General features: G+C 41.9%; 1 protein-coding gene across 1 annotated transcript in view; it reads right to left on the reverse strand.

Moving 5' to 3' along the window:
• Positions 1–1,480: 1,480 nt before the first annotated feature.
• Positions 1,481–27,481, reverse strand: part of LOC126252460 (putative inorganic phosphate cotransporter) — an 89,713-nt gene continuing 63,712 nt past the window's right edge. The window contains exons 8-10 of the mRNA XM_049953356.1: positions 27,115–27,356; positions 9,585–9,708; positions 1,481–1,575 (exon numbers count right to left, since the gene is read on the reverse strand). Coding sequence (XP_049809313.1) covers positions 1,481–1,575; positions 9,585–9,708; positions 27,115–27,356 — 461 coding nt within the window. The remainder of the gene's footprint in view (positions 1,576–9,584; positions 9,709–27,114; positions 27,357–27,481) is intronic.

Below are 27,481 nucleotides of genomic sequence, written 5' to 3' on the forward strand. Positions count from 1 at the left end.
GTGATACGTTTCTGACAGGTCTAGAGGAGAGGAAGTGAATTATAGTATAAAAATACAGAATCTGTTCAAAACAGACGTGCTACTTTTCATATCTTCGTAATGAATATACTTACAAGACAGGCAAGCGTGCTGGTTCACGGCCCCCTGATATTGAGGCATAATTTTGACACATTTATAATTTGCTTCGGCACAAAATTCATTTGGGGTGATGAAGACAAAAGAGGCACTCTGTATCGTATTATCTTGTGAATATTCTTCGGATGGCACCCCTTCTCACTCCAAGTTTTAACTTCATGCGATCACGCCAATCTCCTTATAGTCCTCTGGCATCCACCGAGTCATGGACCTCTCCAGCTCCTCTCGGGTTTTTCACGCATTCTTCTCTCTGCTGGAGTTCACTGTCACACTTTCTTTGGCCATAAGCTGTCATCCATCCTTTCCAGGTGTGCATACCATTTTATACCTTTCAAGCGAGCTGTGGCATCTCCAGGCTGGACCACGCACCAAATACCAACTTTCATATATTCAGTGTGTTTCATGTGTAGATCATTGGTACCTTAATGTATACCCATATCACTGTGTTAATTGTTTTTTCTCTGGATCTAACAGTATTCCTGCATACACGTCAGTACCTCGTGTTTTCTGCATGGCGTAACTGTGCTGCAAAATGGACTATGTCTGTCAGTATAGACCATCGCTTTTGCGTGCACACTTCACTGCCTGATCTGCTGCCCAGGGGACGAAAACGTTAATGCCTTGTTTGTGCCACACGTTGTTGGAGGTAATAACCCAAAACATACTACTCGTCATAGCTGTGATTATTAGTTAGTAAAAGAAGAAGATACGGATGTAGTGTTGTTCAGTACACCGTCCTCAGTCATCAATAAAAACATCTGCATTTGTGCCCCTAACGCCTTGGATACTGTGTGTGTGTGTGTGTGTGTGTGTGTGTGTGTGTAATAGAAAATATATAAATTTCATTTTCAGATTAGGGCTGATTGTGCATATAAGCTAGTTAAGTTCTACTGATGAACTGGACCTATTTAGCTGAGTGACCACACTTCACAGCACAGTTTTGCAAAGACTTTTACTTCTACTACTGTTTAATCAGTATAAAGATATATGTAACATCCTATAAGGTAGTTCTAATACAGTTCTTGAAAGTAAGATTATGCTTCAGATATTCCAAATATGCATCAACAACTGCTGAAGGTGGTTCTAATGTTTCATTCTGTGAATTCTGTTGAAATGTTTCTGTCTTCCAAGGGCATCTCTAGGACTATGGAATGACTCATACTCCAGAGAAAAGCAATGTATTCAAATAGCATAACATCTTTAACCTGCATAGCGTTGCAGTCTTTATGTGACAGCTATGTACACGATATTTACAAGGTAACAAGTAACAAATAATCGTTACAAAATGTAAATAAATATTAGACTTAATTTAAGCAAAACGTCCAACACAGCTAGCAGCTGCATTTCAGATGTACACCGAGTGTTCTTTCTCAAACGCATCGTTGACGTGGCCCTCGTCGAACTTCTTATAGGATTCTGGGGTCTCTGGAATATGACACGCTGTAAGCAAAATAAATACGAAGTTATTATTTTGATTTGTACCTTGCAGTACTTGATATATACGACATTACCGGTGAACATTGATTACGCGTCAGAAATTCAAAATTTGATTTTCTAACTCTGTCTCAAGCTATGACTGAAAACTATAAATTATAAAACTGCAATTGTTTCTACAATACTACTTTATGCAACGCAAAGTAGCCTTTATGGACACTTATTTTCTAAACAATTGTAGCAAAAATGTTAGTAAAAATTAAAATATATGAACGTATTAAGGAAGACAAAAGAAATTTTTAAAATTTGTTAGGCAAGCATTTTAATAACCAGTATAATCAGTAACGTTACAGACAAAACGAACGTTAAGCTCTCCTTCTGTTTCTCTCTCTCTCTCTCTCTCTCTCTCTCTGTCTTTAAGCCGAAGCATTTATTGATATTAAAAATGCTAACTGATTACATGGCACCACAGGTTATGTATATATCCCTGAGTCCTTTTTGCAGCAAAAGTAACTAAATCTATTTATGGGGAAAAATCGAAGTTACTTAGGTCTATATGTTTCAAGAGAGGACTGCAAGTACAGTATGCAAACAATGGAATAACATCTGTTACAAACTTTAAAATATTAATTAAAATTCGTTTAGTAACAACTTTTTTGTTTCTCATCCAGAATCTAGATTGTATAAATTCTAGAATGAACCCTCAGTTCAGCAACAACAAGGAGTTTCCTGTGGCAGAAGCATGTTGATCTCAAATCCAACTCTGGACACTTCCTTCTGTTCGACTGAACTTGTGCTCATATGTCAAGGGGATTGCAAACAATGACCTTGTTCACCCCAAAAACTATAAATTCGACACTAGCTTTACTTCTACATACTCGCTTCAAACTTCTAGGTAACCTAGAGGTATCTTACGTACACACTATCTTTTTCCAGCCAGCAGGTTTAATTTAAACTGCTCACGGCGAAGGAGAATGATGTTACCTAACACTCACCCCTCTGCGTTCTTGGATTGTCTTATCTTAACAGAAACGTTTCCCACATAGTAACATGTTCATCGAACTATTTAAAATCTTACACTTTACCTCACGCTCTTCACATCCCCTGGCCCATTCGTAACGGATCTAGGGTATCTCACAACGAAATAATTTATTTTCTCAGTTAGTAAGCCATGTGTGCACCTACTTCGGTTGAAATTACTCTACGAGTTTCTCACTTACAAACCCATTTCTCTCTTCTACAAGTGACACACCCAACGATGTTGCTGGCGGGATCGAAATGTGAATGGAAGACTGAATTTGCTTGTAGGAAAGGAACACAGGCTATGTATGTATGTGATAGGGTGCGTTCTGTTTTCGCTGTCACAAGTAACGTTATATACTGTTTCTCAAGCGCATATTTCCTGAGATGAAAGACAACGGTGAAAGGTTTCCAGGATCTAGTTTCAAAAGGCGGTAAGTGATCTGCTACAGCTGATAATCAGAATCTATAAGTCAACTGGGACAAATCTAAGTTCGTTATCTGATTATCTGCATTGACCCACAATAGTCTTCATTCTAAGAAAGAAACAACGAGTAGAATGGTACAGTTAAGCATTTTTTTCATGATATAAATGAAACTACAGTCTTAGTTCCTTGTATGTGTAAACATTCCAGATATGTCTGATTGTATTAGCCAAGTTACCTACTGCAAATGTCAAAACTTTTGAAATTGTTAAAATCTGATCTGCTGTCATATCTTATTAAGCAACAGCATATGTACTGCTTTAGGAACGGGACGTGGCCAGAATAGGACAAACAAATGAGAAAGGCATAATGTTGATATTAACCGCCGCTTACACAATTTGTACAATATGAGTACTGGAGACGTCAGCGAGGTGCTGTAGATCAATAGATGTACATCTGTCGCCAAAACTGCAACTAACTTTTTTTCAGCGTAAATCAGTTTCATATTAATGCTTTAGCATGTCTACCTACTTTCGCTGCCCAAACTACACCTTCGTGAGTAGCTTCACTTTAATTATAACGAGGAAGTAAAGTGAATGTAGAACGACTAATACTGATCAAAACCATAGTGTCATGGTCGTGAGTACAATCACATGTGATAATGATACTGCCTGTGGCAGCACTTACGTATATACGGAATAACAGCGGTCTTATCACATTTCACCATCTGTATCTATATACAGGATGGAGAAATATTGTGTCACGAGTTTTTAACCCTGGATAGCTGATGCCAGTAGAAACCAAAATTACTAATGTTGTGTAGGTCGACAACGCACCATTTTTAAACTACGGAAACTTGGTGCAAAGCGCTCCGATTGGCCGTGGGATTGCCCCGTTACCATTCATCAGTTGACGGTTCACACATACAAACGTCCCTCGCCCCTTCACTGCCCCAACGTGATAGCCACACGTGTCAAATAGATCTTGCTGTTTGTCTCTACCTCACGTAAGATTCACTTCGCTTCGGAGTACACACACACCTGCGATTTAGTCATGTAGTAAGCATGGCGGCACAGTATTCGTTTGAAGAACAACGAGATATGGAAGACATCATGTTTACGCTAGTGACTGTTAAACTTTTTATTTCCACTATTGCAATTTCGGCCTTAGGCCATTATCAAGTGCAGATGTTTTGGCTTTAAGCCATGTCAACTTTATACACGCTGAAATGGTTTAAAGCCAAAACATCTGCACTTGAAAATGGCCTAAGGCCGAAATTGCAATAGTAGAAATAAAACGTTTAGCAGCCACTGGCCTAAACATGATGTCGTTCAAAAAATTTTACATGACTGTGCATCCCAGTTACGAAAAGTTAACGAGGTATAGTTTATGTTTTTGGACAATCCGACGGTAATGCGCATGAAGCTCGACGGTTGTATGGGGAACCAGCAAGACGCCGCCAACACCCGCAAATGTTAACAGCAACTCACCAGCGACTTAGCAAAACGGGCAGGTTAGCGGGATATCATGGTGATGCTGGAAGACCTCGAACACAACAGTATGCTGCATTTGAAGAGGCTGTTCTCTAGCGCTTCCAGCAAACACCTACGACAAGTACTCGAGCCGCTGGACACGACATGGGGCTCACTCGTTGGTTAGTCTGGGAGGTTTTGAGGGACGACGGCCAGCATAAACTTAGTTTCCACCTTGTCCAACACCTGAATCCTGTGTCGGACTATGAACACAGGCTAGGGTTCTGACGGTGATTAGCCGGCCGGGGTGGCCGAGCGGTTCTAGGCGCTACAGTCTGGAACCGCGCGACCGCTACGGTCGCAGGTTCGAATCCTGCCTCGGGCGTGGATATGTGTGAAGTCCTTAGGTTAGTTAGGTTTAAGTAGTTCTAAGTTATAGGGGACTGATGACCTCAGAAGTTAAGTCCCATAGTGCTCAGAGCCATTTGAACCATTTTTTGACGGCGATTCTGCGACGTGTTGCACGAGATCCCGACTTCTCCCCTATGGTGTTGTTTACCGATGAGTGCACCTTCCATCGGAATTGCCCTTACAACACTCGAAACGTTCATTACTGGGAAAGGGGAAAACCTCGTCACGTACGTCCACGGACACGAAGAACGAATTGCGCTTAACATTTCGCAGGCATTGTGGGTGACCATCTGACTGGGCCGGTCCGTCAACCTGCTCGACTTACCGGGGCGAATTACTCTACCCTGCCTGCTGGAAGATGTTCCTCTGGTCATACGGCTATGCATGTGGATGGAGCATGATGGGGCGCTTGCACATAACAGTTGTGCTGTGCCTTGATATTTAAATGAACTCTACGACGGCCAGGTAATTGGCAGAGGTGCTTGTAGGACATGGCCCCCGCTATCACCAGACTTCACGCCATTGGATTTTTTCCCGTAGAGATTCTTCAAGGTTCTAGTTCACCCACCCCGACGCGAACCACCTAGAAACGAAGAGGAATTAATGGATCTCATACAACAGGCCGCCAATCGCATCAGGGCAATTCCAGAATTCTTTGAAAGAGTTCGGCAAAACACCGTTCGACGTTACCAAGCTTGTGTCGCGTTAGAAGGCCTCCAGTTCGAGCACCTGCTTGAAGTAAACAATGTCCTGGCTACAAAAAAGGGCTTTTTCAGGGCCGACACAATTTGCAAAAGACTTTATGCGAACTAACAGCAGTTGACGGGTTTGTTCTCGGTACGTCTTATCATGAAACTAAATTGGATGTGTCGTGACCCCGGCGGATGCCCCCCCCCCCTCCCCCAGGCCACCAGAGGGGAAGGCTGGCGCGCTACCACCGAGCATGCAGGCCGCCTTGGATACATCGCGATCTGCGGCAGGCAAAGCAATTGCGGTTATGCGTTGTCCAGAGCATCCCGCGACAGGGTAAACCCGCGGCCAGTCGAAGCGCGTGGTGCCAAGTTTCCGTAGTTTAAAAACTGAGCGTTGTCGACCTATGCAACATTGGTAATTTTGGTTCCTATTGGCATGAGCCATCCAGGGTTAAAATTTCATGACACAATTTTTTCCACGCATTATGTACTCCACAAGCCACCGTATGGAGCATAGCGGAGGTACCGTATACGACAACAGGCCATTGGTATCCTTTTCCACTACCAAACAGAGACAGGGGAAAACTAATGTCTTTATACCTCCGCAAGAACCGTAATTTCTTCCGTGTTGCGGGTTTTTATACGAAATATACGCTCGGGGCAGTAGAATCGTTCTGTAGTCAGTTGCAAATCTCTGTTCTATAAATTTTCTCAATAGCGTTTCGCGAAAAGATCGTAGTGTTTCCTTCAGGGATTTTCACTTGATTTCATGAAACATCTACGTAACACTCGCGCACTTATCACATCTTCCTTAAGAAATCTGGCAGTATGTCTCTGAATTATTTTTATATCTTCCTACAATCCGAAATGGAGGGAATCCCAAACATTCGAGCGATACTCAAGAATGGGTCGAACAAGTCTTCTAATAACTGATCTCCTTTATAGATCTACGCTTTCCTAAAATTCTCCCAATAAACCGAAGTCGTCCATTCTTACGTGCTCGTTCCATTTCATATCGCTTCGAAACATTACGCCTTAATATTTAATCGGTGTGACTGTGCCAAGCAGCACGCCACTAACACTCATTGTTGTTATCTCTTGCTGTCTTTCCAAGGATCCATTTACGCCATTGCGCCTTGCTCCTAACGCGGTGCGACTGTGCTTGTTCCACACGCAAGTAGAGGCACGTGTGTAGGTTGCATGCCTCTTGCTCAGCATCTGCATGCGAGTGATTCCATTCACACTTGTGGTCACGTTGGGTGCCTCTGCCTCCAGGTGGGACAAGCCACAGCCGCACGGCGACCAGCTGCGAGGCGCTCACGTGTAAACGCACCGTAATTGTCACCGTCCCCTCCTCCCAGTGAGAGTCTTCTTCGCTCTGTCCTACCAGTACTGTCTCCTCTCGCTGTCACTCTCTCCCTCTGACTCTCTCTTACTATTAGTATCTCATTTACTTCTTCCCACTGCCGCTGTTTCTTCTCACTGGCACTCTCTTAATCGTTGCCAACGGCATAGATCCTCTCCCTGTCACTGGCTTTCATCCACTTCTACTTTCTCCTTCCCACTGGCACTGTTTCGTTCACTCTTTTCCTAGTATTGTTCTGTCCTGTCAACTACGTTCCGCTGCCACTGCGTCCTTTTCTTTCTCTCAGGCTGGTATTGCTGCTACTCCCTTTCTATACCTCAACCACTGTCTACTATCTTCCAGTATCTGTGACTTCTCTGTCTCTTTCCCAATGCCACTGTCTCCTTCTCTCTCAGCATAAAATAGTGCGAATATCTTCGCATGCCAAAATTTTTGCGAAAATTTTTAAAGGTGCTGAGGAAGGTAGAATGGGGCAACTGGTACCTCTTTTCGGTGAGTCTTCTGATAAACAGGAGTATATTCGCCTTTTCTGGACACGGATAGGAGCATTTTTCCGCTGGTACCCTTATTCCCCCCCCCCCCCCCCCAAAGCAGGGCATGTCACTTATATGAAAAGAACTGTATAGACAGCAAAATTTTGATAGTTTACTTATGCGAAATTGAAGTAAAGTAAAACCAATTTTACACCTGAGACTGAAATTTAAGTGCACAAAATTTTTTGCGTATGCTTCAGTTCCGTAACAACGTAGAACTTCTGATGATAACGGAGAAACTTAATGGCATATTTCTCCTTGCTACGTCGCTTTATAAGCTACGGTTAACCTCACAACGGATTTTACGAGTACGTGTAGGGTAACTTAGAGACCTCTGTATCAAGAAAACTTAACATCTTACAAGGGAACCACCCCATCGCACCCCCCTCAGATTTAGTTATAAGTTGGCACAGTGGATAGGCCTTGAAAAACTGAACACAGACAAATCGAGAAAACAGGAAGAAGTTGTGTGGAACTATGAAAAAAAAAGCAACATCAAAGAGAGTGGGAGTCAAAGAGCGTCGTGGTCCCGTGGTTAGCGAGATCAGCTACGGAGCGAGAGGTCCTAGGTTCAAGTCTTCCCTTGAGTGAAAAGTTTAACTTTTTATTTTCAGTTTATGTGACAAACTCTTGTTTTCATCACTTTTTTGGGAGTGATTATCACATCCACAAGAAAACCTAAATCGGGAAAGGTAGAAGAATCTTTTTACCCATTCGCTAAGTGTATAAGTTAGGTGGGCCGACAACATATTCCTGTCATGTGACGCACATGCCGTCACCAGTGTCGTATAGAATATATCAGACGTGTTTTCCTGTGGAGGAATCGGTTGACCTATGACCTTGCGGTCAAATGTTTTCGTTTCCCATTGGGGAGGCACGTCCTTTAATCTACTAATCGCACGGTTTTGCGGTGCGGTCACAAAACACAGACACTAAACTTATTACAGGGAACAGAGACCTCAATGAACGAACGGACAGATCATAACTTTGCAAAAATAAAGAAAGTAAAATTTTCAGTCGTGGTAGGACTTGAACCAAAGACCTCTTGTTCCGCAGCTACTCACGCTAACCACGGGACCACGACGCTCCTGAGCTCACTTTCTCCTTGATGTTGCTGATGTTCGCATGGACTACTCAGTTTGTATATTTTATTAATTTTTTTCATAGTTCCACACAACTTCTTCCTGTTTTCTCGATTGATCTGTGTTTAGTTTTTCAAGGCCTATCCACTGTGCCAACTTATAACTAAATCTGAGGGGGGTGCGATGGGGAGGTTCCCTTGTTAGTAATATATCGTCATAATTTCAGCCATTTCCTGTTTTTAGCGGTCTTGGAATCCACTACATTGCATATACGCTCCAGCGACGCTCTCAAATGGAAACTTTTTCATCGCCCCATGTATAAACGTCTCGTCAAAAACCTGTGCTCGACAGAACTATGCGTCGACCAAATTGTTTTATGTCAGTGTTTCATTGTCACGGTGTGTAACTCCATTAGAATTAAATCTGATTAATTACTGAGCGCGGCTCTTTCTAAAAGTGGCCGACGTTTCGCTACTGTGGAATATTTTTCTGTTATAAAACTCCATATGGTCCAAAGGCTAAATGAAAGAGTGGTACAAAAAGGCGAAACGTGGTTATTAGATAATCGAGGCATGAACAACTGTTGAAATACACGAATGAGCACATTCATACAAACAAAAGCTATGGACACATGGCGAAGACTTGAAAACAGACCACGTATCAACCACAACACATCGTAACACAAGCCACAGTGTCTTTGACAACTGAGTAACGTAAGGGAGCGTGTATTCACATTTTGCTAAACATAACATCTTATCTTAGTTGAAGGATAAACATTGTAGTACTCTATTAGTGAACGTTGGTCCATGAAGAGGTTCTTTCTATGGGGTGTCGGTAGTGACATAAAAACTACGTTCTTTGCGTTGGATCAGCTGCAGTTTGGATTCTGAAAGTTCTTGTGAACACTGATGATTTAAGTTTTTATCACCACCTTTGGAAGAGTACTGCAGAGCAAGTAGAATGGTGCGTATTTTTGGAAATGAGAAGTACAAATCCGTGCACGTCGGTACCGACCTTGTTCTTCAGGCCTGTTCCAGGGCTGCTCCTTGTCGGTGGCCAGCACCAAGTACAGCAGGAACGTGACCAGGCCCACGCCGGCAGAGATGAGGAACATGATGTCCCACTGACCCCTCGTTTGCTGAAACAGTCAGGCCGGACGAGGAATGAAGCACTCGCTATCCTCACTACTTCACAAAAATTATCATTCGTACTAGGAGTTAACCAAATATCAGTAGACCTTTGGTACAAGTTACGTTACGTTTATCACTTTATCTCAAAATTTGCATACATTTTACTGCACTGTCAGCAACGACGCTGTCCACGTTATTGTACAGATCTACAGTGCTTATACATTGTAAGAACTTCCAGCATTGCAGCGCGTCAGCAATCGTAAGTATCGAAATAATTATGAAAAATCCGCCTCGGTTGCACAAACTACCTGGTGTTTACCTAGGTTTCAGCGTGGGTAACCACGCCTTCTTCAGAACAAATATAAAACAGCTTGCCTAAATAGGCATAGTCAAAGGCTAAATTAACACGTACAGCGGCAAGACTCCATAAAAATTTTTTACAAATACACGATACATATGTACCAAGTCAATAATATAACTTATCTCAACCCTGTGTGTGTTGCCTCGCCCCAGCCAACGTACGATGGTCACAGGCTCTCCACCGAACTGAGGCACCGCAGGCTGCTCACATGCGCGGCTATCGAAATCACTGCGCATGCGCGCGGCCAGGAAACGCTCTTCTTATGCACGGGAGCGGGATTACAAAGTTAACACGGATCGGGATCTAACTGATTGCCAAAATTTATCGCACAAATAGCAAACTGAGCAAATGATAAAAGCGGTGATGCAGGAATTAAGACATATTTAAGAGCAACGCACGACAAACTTTGTGCAGCCGGCCGCGGTGGTCTAGCGGTTCTAGGCGCGCAGTCCGGAAACGCGCGACTGCTACGGTCGCAGGTTCGAATCCTGCCTCGGGCATGGATGTGTGTGATGACCTTAGGTTAGTTAGGTTTAAGTAGTTTTAAGTTCTAGGGGACTGATGACCATAGATGTTAAGTCCCATAGTGCTCAGAACCATTTGAACCATTTTTTGAAACTTTGTGCACGGATGGTAAATCAGCCACAAGCTAATATGGAGGCCCTGGAAATAGGTAGAAATTACAACTAAACTAAAAAGATAGCTATGCTGAGGACGTTATTGTTAACGGATAAGACCGCACTAATGATATCTGCTGCAGAAACAGCCATAGTCGCTACATCGTCATAATACTAAGCGGCCGACTAGGCCGTAATCAGAAGACGTTTAAGCTTTATGACATACCTCGGCTCCATGATTTTATAATTACATAGAAGCCAACGAAGATACACAAAATACTTCCTAAAGCGCTCAGCAATAAGAAAATACAAATTGTGTTCATCTAGTCTAATCAAACTCTCAGCACAGTAGGATGGAAAACGTATCAAAATGGGGGGGGGGGGGGGGGGGGCGAGGCGTCGTTAACATCCGTGAACAATCAACATCGTGCGCGTGCATCAACCAACTTCTTCCACGTCATGCAACTTAATGTGAGGAATTAAGTAAGGGACCGAAACCCTCAAAGAAATTTCTGTTTTTTAATTGGAGCTGATCGTTAAGGACATCGTCTTTGGCACACTGTAGGTGTTTAAAAATCTGCATTTCCTCTAAGATGTCCAATTTTAAACCCTTAACTTCAGCATGAAGCAACTCGATATTAGACGGAGGTCTCGGCGCATGAGCCATTTGTATAAGGTGTTCTGCATAATTGGAACCCCTCGTACCATCACCGCTTCTAGTGGGGATGTACTCTTTATATCTAGTCATGAGAGTTCGGCCTGTCTGATCTATGTAAAATTTCGGCCAGTAACCGCAAGTAATTTTATACACTCCAGACTGAGACAGTTTATCATCTGTGATCTGCAACGAGTGGATTAAATTCTTGTGCAGATTATTGTTGGTGGAAAAGGCTACTCTAAAGGTATAGGCTCTAAGCAATTGATTTTAGCCGTTTATTATGCCTATTTAGGCAAGCTGTTTTATATTTGTTCTGAAGAAGGCGTGGTTACCCACGCTGAAACCTAGGTAAACACCAGGTAGTTTGTGCAATAGAGGCGGATTTTTCATAATTACTTATACATCGGCTTGTCAGTTATCATTCATTGCATTTTTATTTCCCAATAGTGAAGTAAATGATTTATCATGGCCAATTATAATCCATATAACGAATTAATCTAAAGAGAGGAAGAAATGGACTGCTGTTCACTCAAGTGTCATTACCTTCAGTGTATCGCTAACGGCAAAACTGTCAGGAAAAGCTGAAATTTTTTTGTTGGCACAGGTGTACTATAAGTAGCAGCAGAATAATTCCGGGTGACAGTTTGTTAGGTTTGCAGCTACGTCATTGCAAACTGTGTAAATCAGAATCTCCCGGAAACCCATGTCGTGCAATTTAGAATAAGTAAACATTACTAACAGCAATGAAAACTATACATTGACAGTCACATAGAAAATGCATTTTGCGCTGTCAGAGTGAGTGTTAAATTCTGCAACGGAGTGTGGGCTGTTTAGCAATCTTGCCACATCATTCCCGTTCTCCTAGTTGTACCGTATTTTGGAGTTCACGCTGGACTTTAGCAACCCACTTAACTGGCAGGGTACATTATTTCAAACGTTGGAGAAAGGCAATATCTACAATAAAATGATGTCTAGTAAAGCGCTGTGGTGCTCAAACCAATCTTCACATAGCATGCTTTACTAGGAAATTTCATTATAGATATTCAGTAAGATATTTGACAGATATAAGTATCACGACTTAATGTATTTTATGCTGAAAAACAGAAATAGGCTGTGACCGTTACTGAAGCGACAGAGTTGCACTGGAGATCTCCCACTGCTGAGCGTGATGCCATATTTTATGAATCTTACAGGTGTACGCAAAGATTAGCGGCACATTTTGTAAAAGCCTGTTGTGAATATTCAACGCACCAAATAATCCACAAAGAGTACGAGCTCAGATGAAATTATTTTGAAAGACCGCAGGCACTTACTAATTTGTAAAAACATTGTTTCAAACCAGAACTACTATGCGTCCTGATGATACGATTGTAAATGGTAAAATCGTGCAACGTACACTCAAACAAAAACAAAAAAAATAAAAAAAATAAAAAAAATAAAAAACTCGCCACAAAGAACTTGTCCGAATGGAATGGAAATCGGTAGTCGTGATATACATGTACAGAAAAAAACTGATTACAGTTCCAGAAAACTTGCCTGATTTATTTAAGATCGAAAGAGCTTCACAAAATAAGCAAGTCAGTAACACATCTGGCGCTTATGGAACCAGTCATTCGGCTTGGCACTGATTAACAAAGTTGTTGGACGTCCTGAGAAATATTGTGCCAAATTCTGTTCAATTGGCGCTGTAGATCGTCAAAATCGGGAGCTGTTTGGAATGCACTGTTCAGAATGCTCCTAACGCTGTCATTTGTGGAGAGATCCGGCGCCCTTACTGGCCAAGACAGGTTTTAGTAAGGACGAAGACAAGCAGTACCAACTCTCACCGTTTGCAGGCGGGCACTATCTGCTGAAACGTAAGCCCAAGATGGCTTGCCAGGAAGGGCAACAAAACGGTGACTAGAATTCCGTCGACACACAATATTGTCGGAAAACCGATGTGGTTTAAGGGTACCGCGGATGACAATCAAAGAGGTCCTGTTATGAAGAGAAATAGCACTCCTGACCATCACTCCTAGTTGTGAGGTCGTATGGCGGGTGATACATTGGTATTCTAGCGCTGCAAGGGGCGTCTGCAGATATGTCTCTGCTACTTACCAGGGTTCACTCCGAAGTGGGACTCATCACCGAAGACAATTCTACTACAGCATGAGATTCCAGGCCGAATATGACTTAAACCTCTGCATACTGGTTTATTGATGTACAGAGGTCAATGGGAGTTGGTGCGAGGGGCTTCGTGAGCTAAGCCCCTTTCCTGTTAGTCGCCTATTAATGGTCCATGTGGTCACTGAAGCACCCGCTGCACTTCGGATGGATATAATGAATCCCGGGTTCTGAGTGCCTCTCTGACGATTGATGATCCTCTCGTCTGTCGTCTTTCTAGGTTGACCAGATCCTTCTTGGGCCATGGTTCACTCAATCCTTAGTAGTGGCATCGCTCCTATTCAAATGTTAAGCGATCCGCTGATTGTACCAACCGGCTTCTCTGAAACCAACTATACGTCATCTCTAAAATGTTGGTATCTATGGACATTGTTCACACCCCTGTCTCCCAGACATAGTTACTGTCCAAATGATTTCACGGAATGAAATTTGTAAAAACGTTATTCTCTGGTATCGATATGCCCGCAGTTCGCTGTTCTTCCCAGCAGCGAAAATGTGCTGCAGCGTACCACATTTATCCATCGGCTGCCAGTGTTTGCATTGTTGCATTTTCCGTCGATACCTGTATGATTAGAGCGTATAACATACTGTCCTAGGGACTCATTTATCCCTATGTCATGTTCCACTAAATCCTTTCGTGTAAATTACTGTCTAAACTAAGTATGAAACATACGGGTAGCAACTCTACTAATGGACTCCGGATATGTGTTAAGTACTAATTTACGACTGCCTAAAGCATATGAACAGTGTAGATAAGTATCAGTGTTTTAAATGTATGTTGGTAATGCGAAAGCCACCATATGTTGTATGGTGGAGGTTGCATAGTGAACCAGAATCATATTCGTCATTTCCTATTCAATTCGCGGATGGCCCACGTTTAGCAGAGCACAGGGCCTTTCTTGTAACATCAGGTCGGATTTTGTACAGTAGTTTCGTGAAACATTTTCGCCAACTAAAAAAACACAAGACGGAGCTAGCAGCTCTTTGAATTTTCTCTAACTTTTCCGTTAGTCAAAATAGCTAAAACGGCCTAAACAGGTGACCATTACGAAAGAATTAGTTTTGTTCGTGACTTTCTTTGTGTGTGAATCACACTACCTTAGGATTTTTCTGATAAATATACGGCATCTATCAAATAAAGCAACATGTAATTGTTCCACCTTAAAGATATCTAACGTTCGTAGCTGATTCCAGCGCCTGATCCTAGAACACACAGTGAAATCATATTGTGTCTTTTTATCTGTATGCGAATAGTAGCTACATGTGTTAATGTTTTGTATTAGCTTTCACAGTCAGCCTCGATCCAAGTGCTAACTATTTTCAAGTCGTCGGTATTTATATAAGGCATATTTTCAGTAAAAGATTTTTTTCTCACTATGTGATCTCCCTTCATAATATAGCGTGCCTCATAATTAACAGTGATAACTAACACTTGTGAAAGTCTAAGAAACTGAAGCAAAAGCGTTCCTTTCGTTTACGAGGTAATTGAGACCTTTGACTTCTGATACGATGTATCGTCCATAGTACAAATATATTTGAATTGTAAAATTTTCAGTCTATTTCCCACCTAACTGAGCACAAATTTCACTCATGATCTGTTACTTGATAAAAGTTATTGTACAGTCGTTTCTGTTACCGCAGGTGTTCTACTTGTCGTTTTCTGCAGAAGGAGAATTCATCCAAACACCCTTCGACCATTCTATTAATCACGACAAGACTGTACTATTCGGACTTCAGTTCTGAAACCCTACGAAAGGGAATGCCACGCCATTCCTGAGATGGTCCCTGAAAGAAAAATCACAGGATCGGGGCAGGTGAGCTAGGAGGCCAAGGCAGAGACCCGGCCGGCTCGACCCACCTATCTAGGACCATAAGGCTTGTTATATGTGATGTTACTCTCGTCAGCAAAATGTTGATGTGGCACATCACGCATGTATCGCATTCCATAACCAAAGTACGTGAGTGAAATTTGAACCCAATTCGTATATATTTTTACTAACTAGAAGAACACTTCATGACGAGGTCTGTGGTGGCTCGTAACTCTACATACGGAACTTCATTGTAAAGTACTCATTTGCTGATATACGTTTACCAGAACCTTTTTTTTGCATCTGTTACTGTATACTTTCACACATGTGAGTTTTTGCTAAGAATTATTATTCACACTGTATAATGGTAAAGACGTTATGATTGATTATCAGTTAATTATCATGCCCTGTAAAGTATAAATCCAAGATGGCGTTGTCCAGAAATTCAGAAATTTTATGCCAGTGGTGGGGTATTCAAAAAGGCAAAATGGCAGAACTAACCTGTTTGTGCTAGCCAGAAATTTAAAAAATCCAAGACAGTAGAACTAGCTCACTTCTATTAGCACCCATTATAATGTTATGTTCAAAAGTATTTGATGCATATGAAATTAGCGAAATGTTCAAATATATCTGAAAAATTGACTTATTCATCATTAATTTCTAAATAATTGTCAATACTTCCATCTAAAAAAAACACATGAGCTTCTTTTTTTATTTTTTATTAATTAGTGCCATCTTCAAAAGTAGTCAATTATTTATCAAAAATGCGTAGAGATATTAACAATATCTGTTTAAAATGGCACTAATGATCTATTTTATAGGTTAAGCAGCACTTGTAAACGAATTTAGTTTGATCAATGTACCACAATTGGAGCAAGACACAGTTGACTCAAAATGAAATGATCACACACACACACACACACACACACACACACACACACACACATAAGCACATCTGCCTTTTGCTACATGCTCAAAAGTGTGTATGCTTCAGTTAAATTGTGTCAGTTGACCCCATATTCAAAGTATCCTAACGTCCTGCATTATTTATCAAAAATACATAAAAGGAATAACTTACAGTAATTCTACATGTAACAAATTTGTGAAAAAGACGTTAGCAAGACAATGTTTATGTTAAGTATTACAATGTTATTTTCACGTCTAAAATAGCCATCAAAATGCGTAAATGGTGTAACTTACAGTAGTTACATGTCTAAGATGTCTGTAAAAAATAGGTAAGTAACACAAACTGGGTTGATATCAAGTGTTGTAATGGTATCTTCAAATATAAACTATCTGTCAGACTACATAAGGGGCGTCGACATTTCGATTGTGGGATTATTTGAGGCTATGTTACTCATGGTACAAAGATCAAACTATGAACACCTGACATTTCAAAAAAATTTTCAGTTTCTCTTCACCAAAGACCATTTTAGGGGGAAGAAGGTAAAGCTCCATGTACCGCACGAGAAAAACATAATCGTTAATACAGATTGGGTAATACTGATTTTTAATAAATTTGATGTAGGCCTACGAGAGATTATGTTCCGTAGGTGGTGCCGAAGTGAAATTTCGAGGAAGGCTGCGACATCTATTGATCGACACTATGGTACCAAGGCTCTCTAACACTGTATTTATCTCCCTTCCCACAATCAGCTACTGAATAATTCCAATATCTAACTGTAATTCTCCAAACATATTGTGTAAATACACTAAATGACGAAAGATAAAGTAACTGACCAAGCACCATTTTAGGGGGGAGGGGGGAGAAAACATTTCGACAAGATCTTTAATGTGTAGCAACACATAAATTACATATTTTCGTAATACATGCATGAAATGCAGATGTAAACATGACCAAAGACAATGATAAACTGGTTTTGACAGAGAGAGAGAGAGAGTGTCTACACTAAAGTAAAATCATTTATCAAAACACAAGCAGGCTGTTTATTGTAATACACAAGTATGATTATAGAGCTCTTACTGTGAACAAGTATTCGATCTTGCACCAAAATACAGTTATTTCTCAAAACATGTAAAATTTTGTGTACAAAACACATGTAGCTATACTGTCGTAACCTGGTTGTTCTATAACATTTAAAAAGTACATGTCTCACATAGTAACACTAAAGATAAAACCTACAGCTTAAACAGTGGTTGTGGATTAACTTAGTTCCATCTGTGTACCACGCATTGAAGAAACCAAAATAAGTAATGATATATCCTACAACATTATTAACATTACAAACACATGTGGGCACTACTGTTCTCTAACTTACAGTACACCTTTCAATGAGAATAGTTTGATCTTTGTAACAATGTAGACAATACTATTCCCGTGACTAAGGTGAATTATTTCTAAAGATAAAAAAAATCTCATCTTACTTCAGCTAAAACCAATAATAAAATCACACCGACATTATAGAAATACCATACTAGGGTATTAACTTTATCCTGCACTGCAAAACCTTGTCGTCTTCTCTTTATAATGGTAAATTTTGTTGTCACACAGTGGAGAGTACGGCACTGTGCCCAAATACATCGTTATGTTCAGGAAAATTGCAACAAATTGTCCTAGACATCGTCATGTTTACAAAACGCATGTGGGTTCCATCCAAGCACTGTAAAGTAATTTGTAAGACAGGCTTTTTACATTTCCGAATGGGGAGACGGGAAGTGAATTACAATAAAAGATTCGTTCTACAATAGTTAACGGATTTATGAGCATACATTTACAAAACTATAAATTTGTCATCATTTTACAAACATTCTGCACTTTGTGTTAGATATGCTTGGTCAGCATGGTCTCATTGCTGTGTGGGCTGCAGCTCATGTCACTGCAGCACAACAGCAGTGTACAGCGTTCGCTTGTCAATTACTTGTAGAGCTTCAAACAGAAACAACTTATTTTCACTGAACTGTGTGTTCAGTAGCTTAATTCGTAAATTTCCTATGTATTTGTGTGCTTAGTAGACATAGTTTCGCATTTTAATAACTATGTGGTCAATAGTTCCACTGCCTGTATCGCCCCATTCTTTGTTTGTTTCGATCTGAACAGCCAGTTCAGCTAGAGCTCAGTAGGGCGGCAGCCTCATGTCCCTGTAGGAACGCAAGAGAGTACAGCGTTCGTTTGTAAATTATTTGTACAAGCTTCACTCCAGAACGTCTCACGTGAGCCCGTATGAGTCCGCTACTGCGGCGACCTCCATCTCTGCCCGCACTGTGGTCGACCCCTCACCCAGTGACGAGTGGGAGGTCGTTCTGAGGTGTGGAATGCAGCAAAAGAGTCTCCGGGGGGCCGGTCGTAAGGCCTCTCCAGCGGGTCTGACAAAAAGGTTTCAGGCGCTGCTTGTGGCTGATAAACATCCTGAGACAAATTCAGTCGCTTGTCCTGTTTCAGGGGAAGGCTCTCAGCCTACAAGATCCGGGCAAAGGGTGAGGTTGCAGGTAGTTGGAGCTCCGATGTTGGGCACATAATGGAGCCTGCTAGGGATATCTCTGTCAAGACGAAGTTTGGTGTGCACTGTGTGTGTGTATACTGTGGGGGAATCACTTCAAATATGGAACTGGTCTTTTCAGATGTCATGAACAGTTCAGGATGTAGACAGCTGCAGGTAGTGGCCCGTGTTTGTGCTAATGATGTGTGCCTCTTTGGACTGGAAGAGACAGTCTCTGATTTGGGACGGCTGTCTGATGTGGTAGAGACTTCCAATCTCTCTTGCAGAATGAAGACAGTGTTCTCCATCTGTAGCATCGTCGACAGGACCGATTACGGACCTTTAGTACAGAGCCGATTGGAGATTCTGGATGGCAGCTACAGGGGCTTCTGCAACCATATATGGTGCAGATTTCTTTACTTGCGCCGAAGTTTGTCGGGATGTCGTGTTCCGCTTAACAGGTGTGGTTTCATCACACACAGGAAGCCGATTCGTGGGTAGTGGATCTGTGCGGAGTGGCCTTTTGTAAAGCTAGAGGACCTCAGGAAAGAACAAATTGGGCTTCAGTCTCAAAAAGAGCAGGCCAAACTCAGGACGAGGGTAGACCTAGAAACATTAGGTGTTATAGTCTTAAACTGCTATATCTGTCATGGAAAAGAACCAGAGCTACAAGCACTGATAGAAAGCACTGAACCTCAAGTCGTTATAGATACTGAAACTTGGCTAAAGTAGGAGAGACATTAAGTCGAAACTTTTGCAGAGGACCTAACGATTTGCAGGAACGACAGATTAAATATAGTTTACGGTAGCGTGTTTGTTGCTGCGAGAAGTAGTTTTTTTAAGCGAAACTTAAACAGGTGCTTCCTGTGAATTAGGACAGATAGAGGTTGCACTGTACAAACTAAACTAAACTCCGTCCGAACAGAATTTGAAAGGCCCAACGGTACCAACCGGCCGCCGTGACATCCTCAGACCACAAGCGTAGATGGATGCGGATAAGGAGGGGCATGTGGTCAGCACACCCCTCTCCCGACCGTATGTCAGTTTACAAGACAGGATATACTGTGCAGCCGGAATAAATTAATAATTGGTTCATTTCACTGTCTCCCGCTCCACCACTGAGCTAATAGGGAGCATCATAACGGATGCAAGATTTGTAATCACAAAGTCATCGTAGCGATACTGAAAACCGTAACATCCAAACCCACCAAAAATAAACGCAGAATGTATCTGTCTAAAAAAGCAGGTAAAAATTCGCTTGACGCCTTCCTAAGAGGCAGTGTCCATGCCTTCCGATCTCATTAAACAAGCAAAGCCATATGATTTTAAATTCAAGTAGTAACGATGGCAATTGAGAGATCTATACGAAACAAATTAATACGAGAAGGAGTTCATTCCACATAGAAAAAAAAAAAAAGAAAAAGAACAGGGTAGGCAGAAGCAACGATAAATGCACAAGAAATTTAACAGAACGCACAATCCCAAGACTGGTGAAGCTTTACGGACGCTCAAAATTTAACACTGAGTCCAATGCGAGATGCATCAGTGGCAGGACATAGTAAATACCCTCACTGCAAGCTAACGATGATAATACTACCGACAACAGTGTCATTAAAGTAGAATTACTAAATACGGTCTCCATCTAAATTCCTTCATCGAAGAACATGAAGTAAATATTTTGGAAATCGAATCAAAAACTATTGCTTACTAGAGTAAGGTAAAAGTAGATATCCTCAGCACAGCGAAGCAACTCGGATCAAAAACTGCAACTTTTCCAGTACAGACCGTGTACCAGTTAGATTCCTTTGACGTAATAGATCAATACCTACAAATCATATACAGCCACTCGCTCGGGGAAAGATCCCTATCCAAAGATTGGAAAGTGGCACAGGAAACAGAAGGAATCCGTTGAATTACAGGCCCGTATCACTGACACTGATTTGCAGGAGGATTCAGGGACATGTACTATTCTCGAACATTACGAATTACCTCGAAGAAAACCATCTGCTGAAAAATAGCATAGATTCAGAAAATATAGTTCTTGTACAACACTAGCTCTTTATTACATGAAGAAATGGGTGCTGTAGACAGGGGATCTCAAATTTGTTTCATATTTCTGGATTTCCAGAAGGCTTTTGATACCTTTCCTCACAAGCTACTTCTAATCAAATTACGTACCTATGGAGTATCATCTCAGTTTTGCGACTGGATTCGTTGTTTCCTGTCAATAAGGTCACAGTTTATAGTATTTGAGGGGAAGTCATCAATTAAAATGGAAGTGATATGTGGCATTCCCCAAGGAAATGTTATAGGCCATCTGCTGGTCCTAATCTTCATAAATGGTGTGAGACAATCTGAGTAGTACTCTTAGATTGTCTGCAGATGATGCTATCATTTAGAGTCTATAAAAATCATCAGAAGATCAAAACCAACTGCAAAATGATTTAAACAAGATATCTGCACAGTGCGAAAATGGGCATTTGGTTCTAAGCAATGAAAAATGTTAGGTCAACATGAGTTCTAAAGGGTCTGTTAAATTTCGGTTACATGATAAATCACACAAAAATATACAAGCTGTCAGTTCAACTTAATACCTAGGAGGGGCAGTTACGAACAACTTAAACTGGAACGATCACATTAACAACGTTGCGGGAAGGCGATCCAAAGACAGCATTTAACTGGCAGAATGCTTAGAAGATGCAACAAATCCACTAGATGGGCTACACTATGCTTATCGTCCTCTGCTGGAGTATTCCTGTGCAGTGAGGGATCCTTAACAGATATGATTCACGGCGGACATCGAAAATGTTCAAAGAAGCGCAGGTCGTTTGTACTCTCATAAAATAAGGGAGAGAATGTCACAGTTAACTTAAGTGAGTTGGGATGCCAATCATTAAAACAAAGGCAATTTTCCACATGGCGGAATCTTTCCATGAAACTTCAATCTACGATTTTCTCCTCCAGATGTAAAAATATTTTGTTGATGCCCACACCTACACGGAGAGCAATGATCGTCGCAATAAAATAAGAGATTTAAGCGTTCGTTTTCCCCGCATGCTGTTCGAGAATGGAACAATAGTCAGCTGTTCGAGAATGGAACAATAGTCAAATAATGTGAAAGCGGTTCGATGAAATCAGGCACTTAAATGTGGACTAAATATGATAAGTCTGTCGTTAAGGAAGCGGTTAATAAAGACCTTTCTTGGGAGTGTGCTTCTCTACGACAGCGAAACCTGGACACTTGGAGAGGACGAAAGAAGTAGGATTGAAGGATTCGAAATGTGGGGTCTGCGAAGGATGTTAAAAATTCCATGGACGGCCAGGATGACAAATGTAGAAGTCCTGCAGAGAGCGGAGGAAGTTCCAGTTCTTTGGAAGACGGTCAAGAAGAGGAGAGATATATGGATGGGACACATTCTGAGACATGAAAGTCTTCTCCACACTATAACGGAAGGCCTTGTGGAGGGCAAAAGGGCAAGAGGCAGACCTAGAAGAAAGTACATAAGCCAGATAATGCAGGACCTAGGATGCGGAAGTTTCACGGAATTGAAGAGGCTGGCCGACAATCGCACTGAATGGAGAGCTGCTGCAAATCAATCTTAGGATTGGCAACTTAAGAAGAAGAAATGTGGACTGCAGAGTAGACATGCAGGTGTAGAAAGGACAATTTGTTTGACACTTACCAGTAAGCGAGAAAAAAATGATAAAGATTCAGTAACTGACACCCACTGTACATACACATTGTAAGCTTCTGGTTGTAAAGTAAAGTTTTAACATGCGTTAGATGACACCCACTCAAAATTTACACTTTGAACTTTTCGTGTTAGAATACTATTTCAGATGCAGTAGCCGACAAACACTGCACATACACACTGTATGCTTCTGTTTTACGATACAGTTTAAGAACCAGTAGTTAACACCTGCTTTACATGCAAATTACCAGATTCCTGTGTTGAATACTATTATTGTAAAAATGGGACTGTCGTAAGAAATAGTATGGGCGTAGGTGGTGTTAATAAATTTTACGAAGTTCACAGACCATCTGTGATGTATAAAATCCCTGGAATAAATCCAATTCTAAAACAGATGGGTCCCTCCTGTATACTCTGTCAGTGTGAAGCTCGTTTAGTGAAGTGGATCTCGTTGGGCCAAGGTATTGTTTCCCTATTAGCAGACGTCAAGTAACACAATGTGTCCACAATCTTGTTGTTGAGCTGAAGCTGGATATTTCATTCGAAGATGGAAAATCTGGCAAGAAATGAATAGGATTTACTTTGCAAAGACACCCAGGCACTGCATAAAGAATTCCAGACGTAATGACCCCATAAAGACGGAATGTTACTCATAAAAGAACAAAGATACAGCATTTGCAATTAATCCTGATGTCAAGAGTTTACAAAGAGTATCACAAAAAGAAGGATATACTGCTATCATGTATGGTTAAAATCGCAGAATGTATGAAAAATACTAAAAATAAAGCATAGTATTCTTTTATTTGAGAATATGTACAAGGTGCATTCAAGTTCTAAGGCCTCCGATTTTTTTTCTCCGGACTGGAAAGAGATAGAAACATGCGCATTATTTTAAAATGAGGCCGCGTTCATTGTCAATACGTCCCAGAGATGGCAGCACCGTACGGCAGATGGTATTTTACCGCCAGCGGCGAGAATGAGAACTGTTTTAAATACTTAAAATGGCGATGTTTTCCTTACTTGAACAGCGTGAAATCATTCGTTTTCTGAATTTGCGTGGTGTGAAACCAATTGAAATTCATCGACAGTTGAAGGAGACATGTGGTGATGGAGTTATGGATGTGTCGAAAGTGTGTTCGTGGGTGCAACAGTTTAATGAAGGCAGAACATCGTGTGACAACAAACCGAAACAACCTCGGGCTCGCACAAGCCGGTCTGACGACATGCTCGAGAAAGTGGAGAGAATTGTTTTGGGGGATCGCCGAATGACTGTTGAACAGATCGCCTCCAGAGTTGGCATTTCTGTGGGTTCTGTGCACACAATCCTGCATGACGACCTGAAAATGCGAAAAGTGTCATCCAGGTGGGTGCCACGAATGCTGACGGACGACCACATGGCTGCCCGTGTGGCATGTTGCCAAGCAATGTTGACGCGCAACGACAGCATGAATGGGACTTTCTTTTCGTCGGTTGTGACAATGGATGAGACGTGGATGCAATTTTTCAATCCAGAAACAAAGCGACATTCAGCTCAATGGAAGCACACAGATTCACCGCCACCAAAAAAATTTCGGGTAACCGCCAGTGCTGAAAAAATGATGGTGTCCATGTTCTGGGACAGCGAGGGCGTAATCCTTATCCATTGCGTTCCAAAGGGCACTACGGTAACAGGCGCATCCTACGAAAATGTTTTGAAAAACAAATTCCTTCCTGCACTGCAACAAAAACGTCTGGGAAGGGCTGCGCGTGTGCTATTTCACCAAGACAACGCACCCGCACATCGAGCTAACGTTAGGCAACAGTTTCTTCGTGATAACAACTTTGAAGTGATTCCTCATGCTCCCTACTCACCTGACCTGGCTCCTAGTGACTTTTGGCTTTTTCCAACAATGAAAGACACTCTCCGTGGCCGCACATTCACCAGCCGTGCTGCTATTGCCTCTCGCCGGCCGCGGTGGTCTCGCGGTTCTAGGCGCGCAGTCCGGAACCGTGCGACTGCTACGGTCGCAGGTTCGAATCCTGCCTCGGGCATGGATGTGTGTGATGTCCTTAGGTTAGTTAGGTTTAAGTAGTTCTAAGTTCTAGGGGACTAATGACCACAGCAGTTGAGTCCCATAGTGCTCAGAGCCATGTGAACCATTTTTTTGCTATTGCCTCAGCGATTTTCCAGTGGTCAAAACAGACTCCTAAAGAAGCCTTCGCCGCTGCCATGGAATCATGGCGTCAGCGTTGTGAAAAATGTGTACGTCTGCAGGGCGATTACGTCGAGAAGTAACGCCAGTTTCATCGATTTCGGGTGAGTAGTTAATTAGAAAAAAAAATCGGAGGCCTTAGAACTTGAATGCACCTCGTATATGCATAACTCTGTAAACTACTTTTACAATAAATAATTTTCTTAAATTCGCTTCCCACCCAATGGAAAATGAATTAGATAGACTTACAAATGACATTAACCTTTAATATGGAAAGCAGGCATATATCTTACATATGACAATCTATGTGACAATTCATTGCAGTTTTCCTGTAACACGATCATGTGTGGGGTGTGATGAGTCACATAGTCTCCACTGTACGATAGCATAAATTATCAACAGAATATGACACATGTTTTGTACTGGAAGAAGAAGTTAATAGCTTGGCGTCACTATAATGATTAGCTAACTTAGACATCAGTTTTAGCCAAGTTAATATATCATTCTGATAAATAATACAGAATGTTTCGACGTGGGGCTAACGCTGTTTATTTTAGTACATAGATCAAACTATTCTCCTTGACAAGTACACTTTAAACTGTGAGTTGTATCACCCATGTGTGTTTGTAATACTGTTGGGAATAAGTTCACATAGTTTGGCCGGCCGGGGTGGCGGTGCTAGGCGCTACAGTCTGGAACCGCGCGACCGCTATGGTCACAGGTTCGAATCCTGCCTCGGGCATGGATGTGTGTGATGTCCTTAGGTTAGTTAGGTGTAAGTAGTTCTACGTTCTAGGGGACTGATGACCTCAGAATTTAAGTCCCATAGTGCTCAGAGCCATTTTTGAACTTAGTTTGCTTTCTTTTATGCACAGTTCATAGATTGAACAAAACTTATCCAAAACCACTGGTTAAGCTGTAAGCTTCATCTGTAGCACCATTATGTGAGGCATGTATAAATTTCTCAAACATTATAGAAAAATTAGGTTACAAGGATAGTGCCACATATGTTTTGTGCTCGAAATTTTATGTGTTTTTTGCTAGATCGAATTTTTGTTTGCAGTCAGAGCTCTGTAGCTGTACTTGTGTATTGCAATAAACAGCCTCCTTGTGGTTTGGTAAATAATTATATTTTGGTTAAAGATTGTGTTTTCGAGATAACAGACTTTCCTCTCTGTGTGGAAGCTTCTTCCATCAGTGCCTACAACTTCTGAACATGTTTCAAATATGAGATTTCTGAGATTCTTTTGAACACGGCGACATAATGGCTGCTAACGCAAGTGAGCTAGTTCCCCAATATTGGGTTTTTGTTACAATTTCCCACTAGCATTACTGGGTTAGCTGCGTCATCTTGTGTTTTTTGATTTCTTGCCACCACCATGTTGCGTTGCTGTACTTCCAGCCAGTGTCATCTTGGATGTATGTATTTCTCACCACCGCCATGCAGCATCTTGGATTCCACAACTTCATCGCCGAAAATTGGCAGTCGCTTGAATTGTGGCCCAGAATCCCTATAGCAACTCTAATGGACCATCTGAGGGTACACGGCCACTTGGTGCATGCCATTGCGTCTGACACCATTCCGCCGACTTGTGTGTCGGTGATGATGACATGAAATAATCAGAGCAATATAAACACCCAAATCCGGAGCGAATAAAATCTCTCATCTGGCTAGGAATCGAAACCATGACCCTGCGATCTGGAGGCAGTGACACGAATTGCTGCAACACGGGCCGTGGATAAATGACTGATAGCAAATCTTTGCCAATGAGAATATCGTTTTTACAGCCAGACTCAAAAAAACAAATATCTCATTTGTCATTATGAGTGGTTAGGCTATTGTTCCTTTGTCGCTGTTGTTCCCTTTATAAGCTCCCTTCGTCTTGGAGATTATATGGGTTAATTAATGATTATTATGTTACAATCCTCTTGTTGTAGTTGCCGGTGTATATCGAGACTTCGTTCATTGTTAAATGCAGTGGTGTGGTACTAACTGATGGAAACGCATTAAGAACTGGTAAAATTTAATTTATTTCCTTTATCACACTGCACAAACATAAACACACTATTATTCAAACTGTGTGCCACTACTATTAAACATAGAGATAAATCCTTCGCTACGCAAGTGCCTTTGGCTCACGCAGCCTACACCTTCCTCAGCCTCTCAACAACTGCATCTGCTTGCGACACTCTGCGCCACTGGGCATTGTCGCCCTCCAAAGAACAACCACTTACAGATACTACACACCAGTACCCTCACACCTTGTCGCTCCAAATGTTACATGAAAGGAATGGACAAAAGACGAGGGCAGCCCCAGTGTGGTACATAAAAGTTGTTCATTGATCATTACACAAATTTTTGATACAGCCTTCTGACTATATACTTCTTATTCAGTGTTCAGCGAAACAAACAGTTAATAAACGGGAAACCTGTAAATGTTCAGTTCTTCTACACAGTCATTTTATGCATGGTGTGCGCGACTTACGTTTCCATTGGTGAGGTAGCCGACGGCGTATGGCGCGAGGATACCAGCGACGTTGGCAAATGTGTTGGAGATGCCGTACAGCGATCCGGAAAAGTTAGGTGCGAGCACCAGCAGGTTGGAGCCGTTTCCGGCATACTGCGCGCCCAGGCACAGTCCGTTCAGCGACAGCAGCCCCACGGCCAGCATGCGGTCGCAACCGGCGCGAGGCAGCAGCAGCAGCGTCAACGCCGCTCCGGCGCCCGCTGCAAGCACAGTGGACAGTATCAAGAGGTGTGCCGGCTACTAAGGTCAAGGCTGAGGTTCAGTAGGTATTTCAGGGAGTACTCGAAGAGTCAAATGTGCATGAACGACCAGCTCTAATTACTTT

Source organism: Schistocerca nitens, chromosome 4 (genome assembly GCF_023898315.1).
Source record: "Schistocerca nitens isolate TAMUIC-IGC-003100 chromosome 4, iqSchNite1.1, whole genome shotgun sequence".
NCBI lineage: Eukaryota > Metazoa > Arthropoda > Insecta > Orthoptera > Acrididae > Schistocerca > Schistocerca nitens.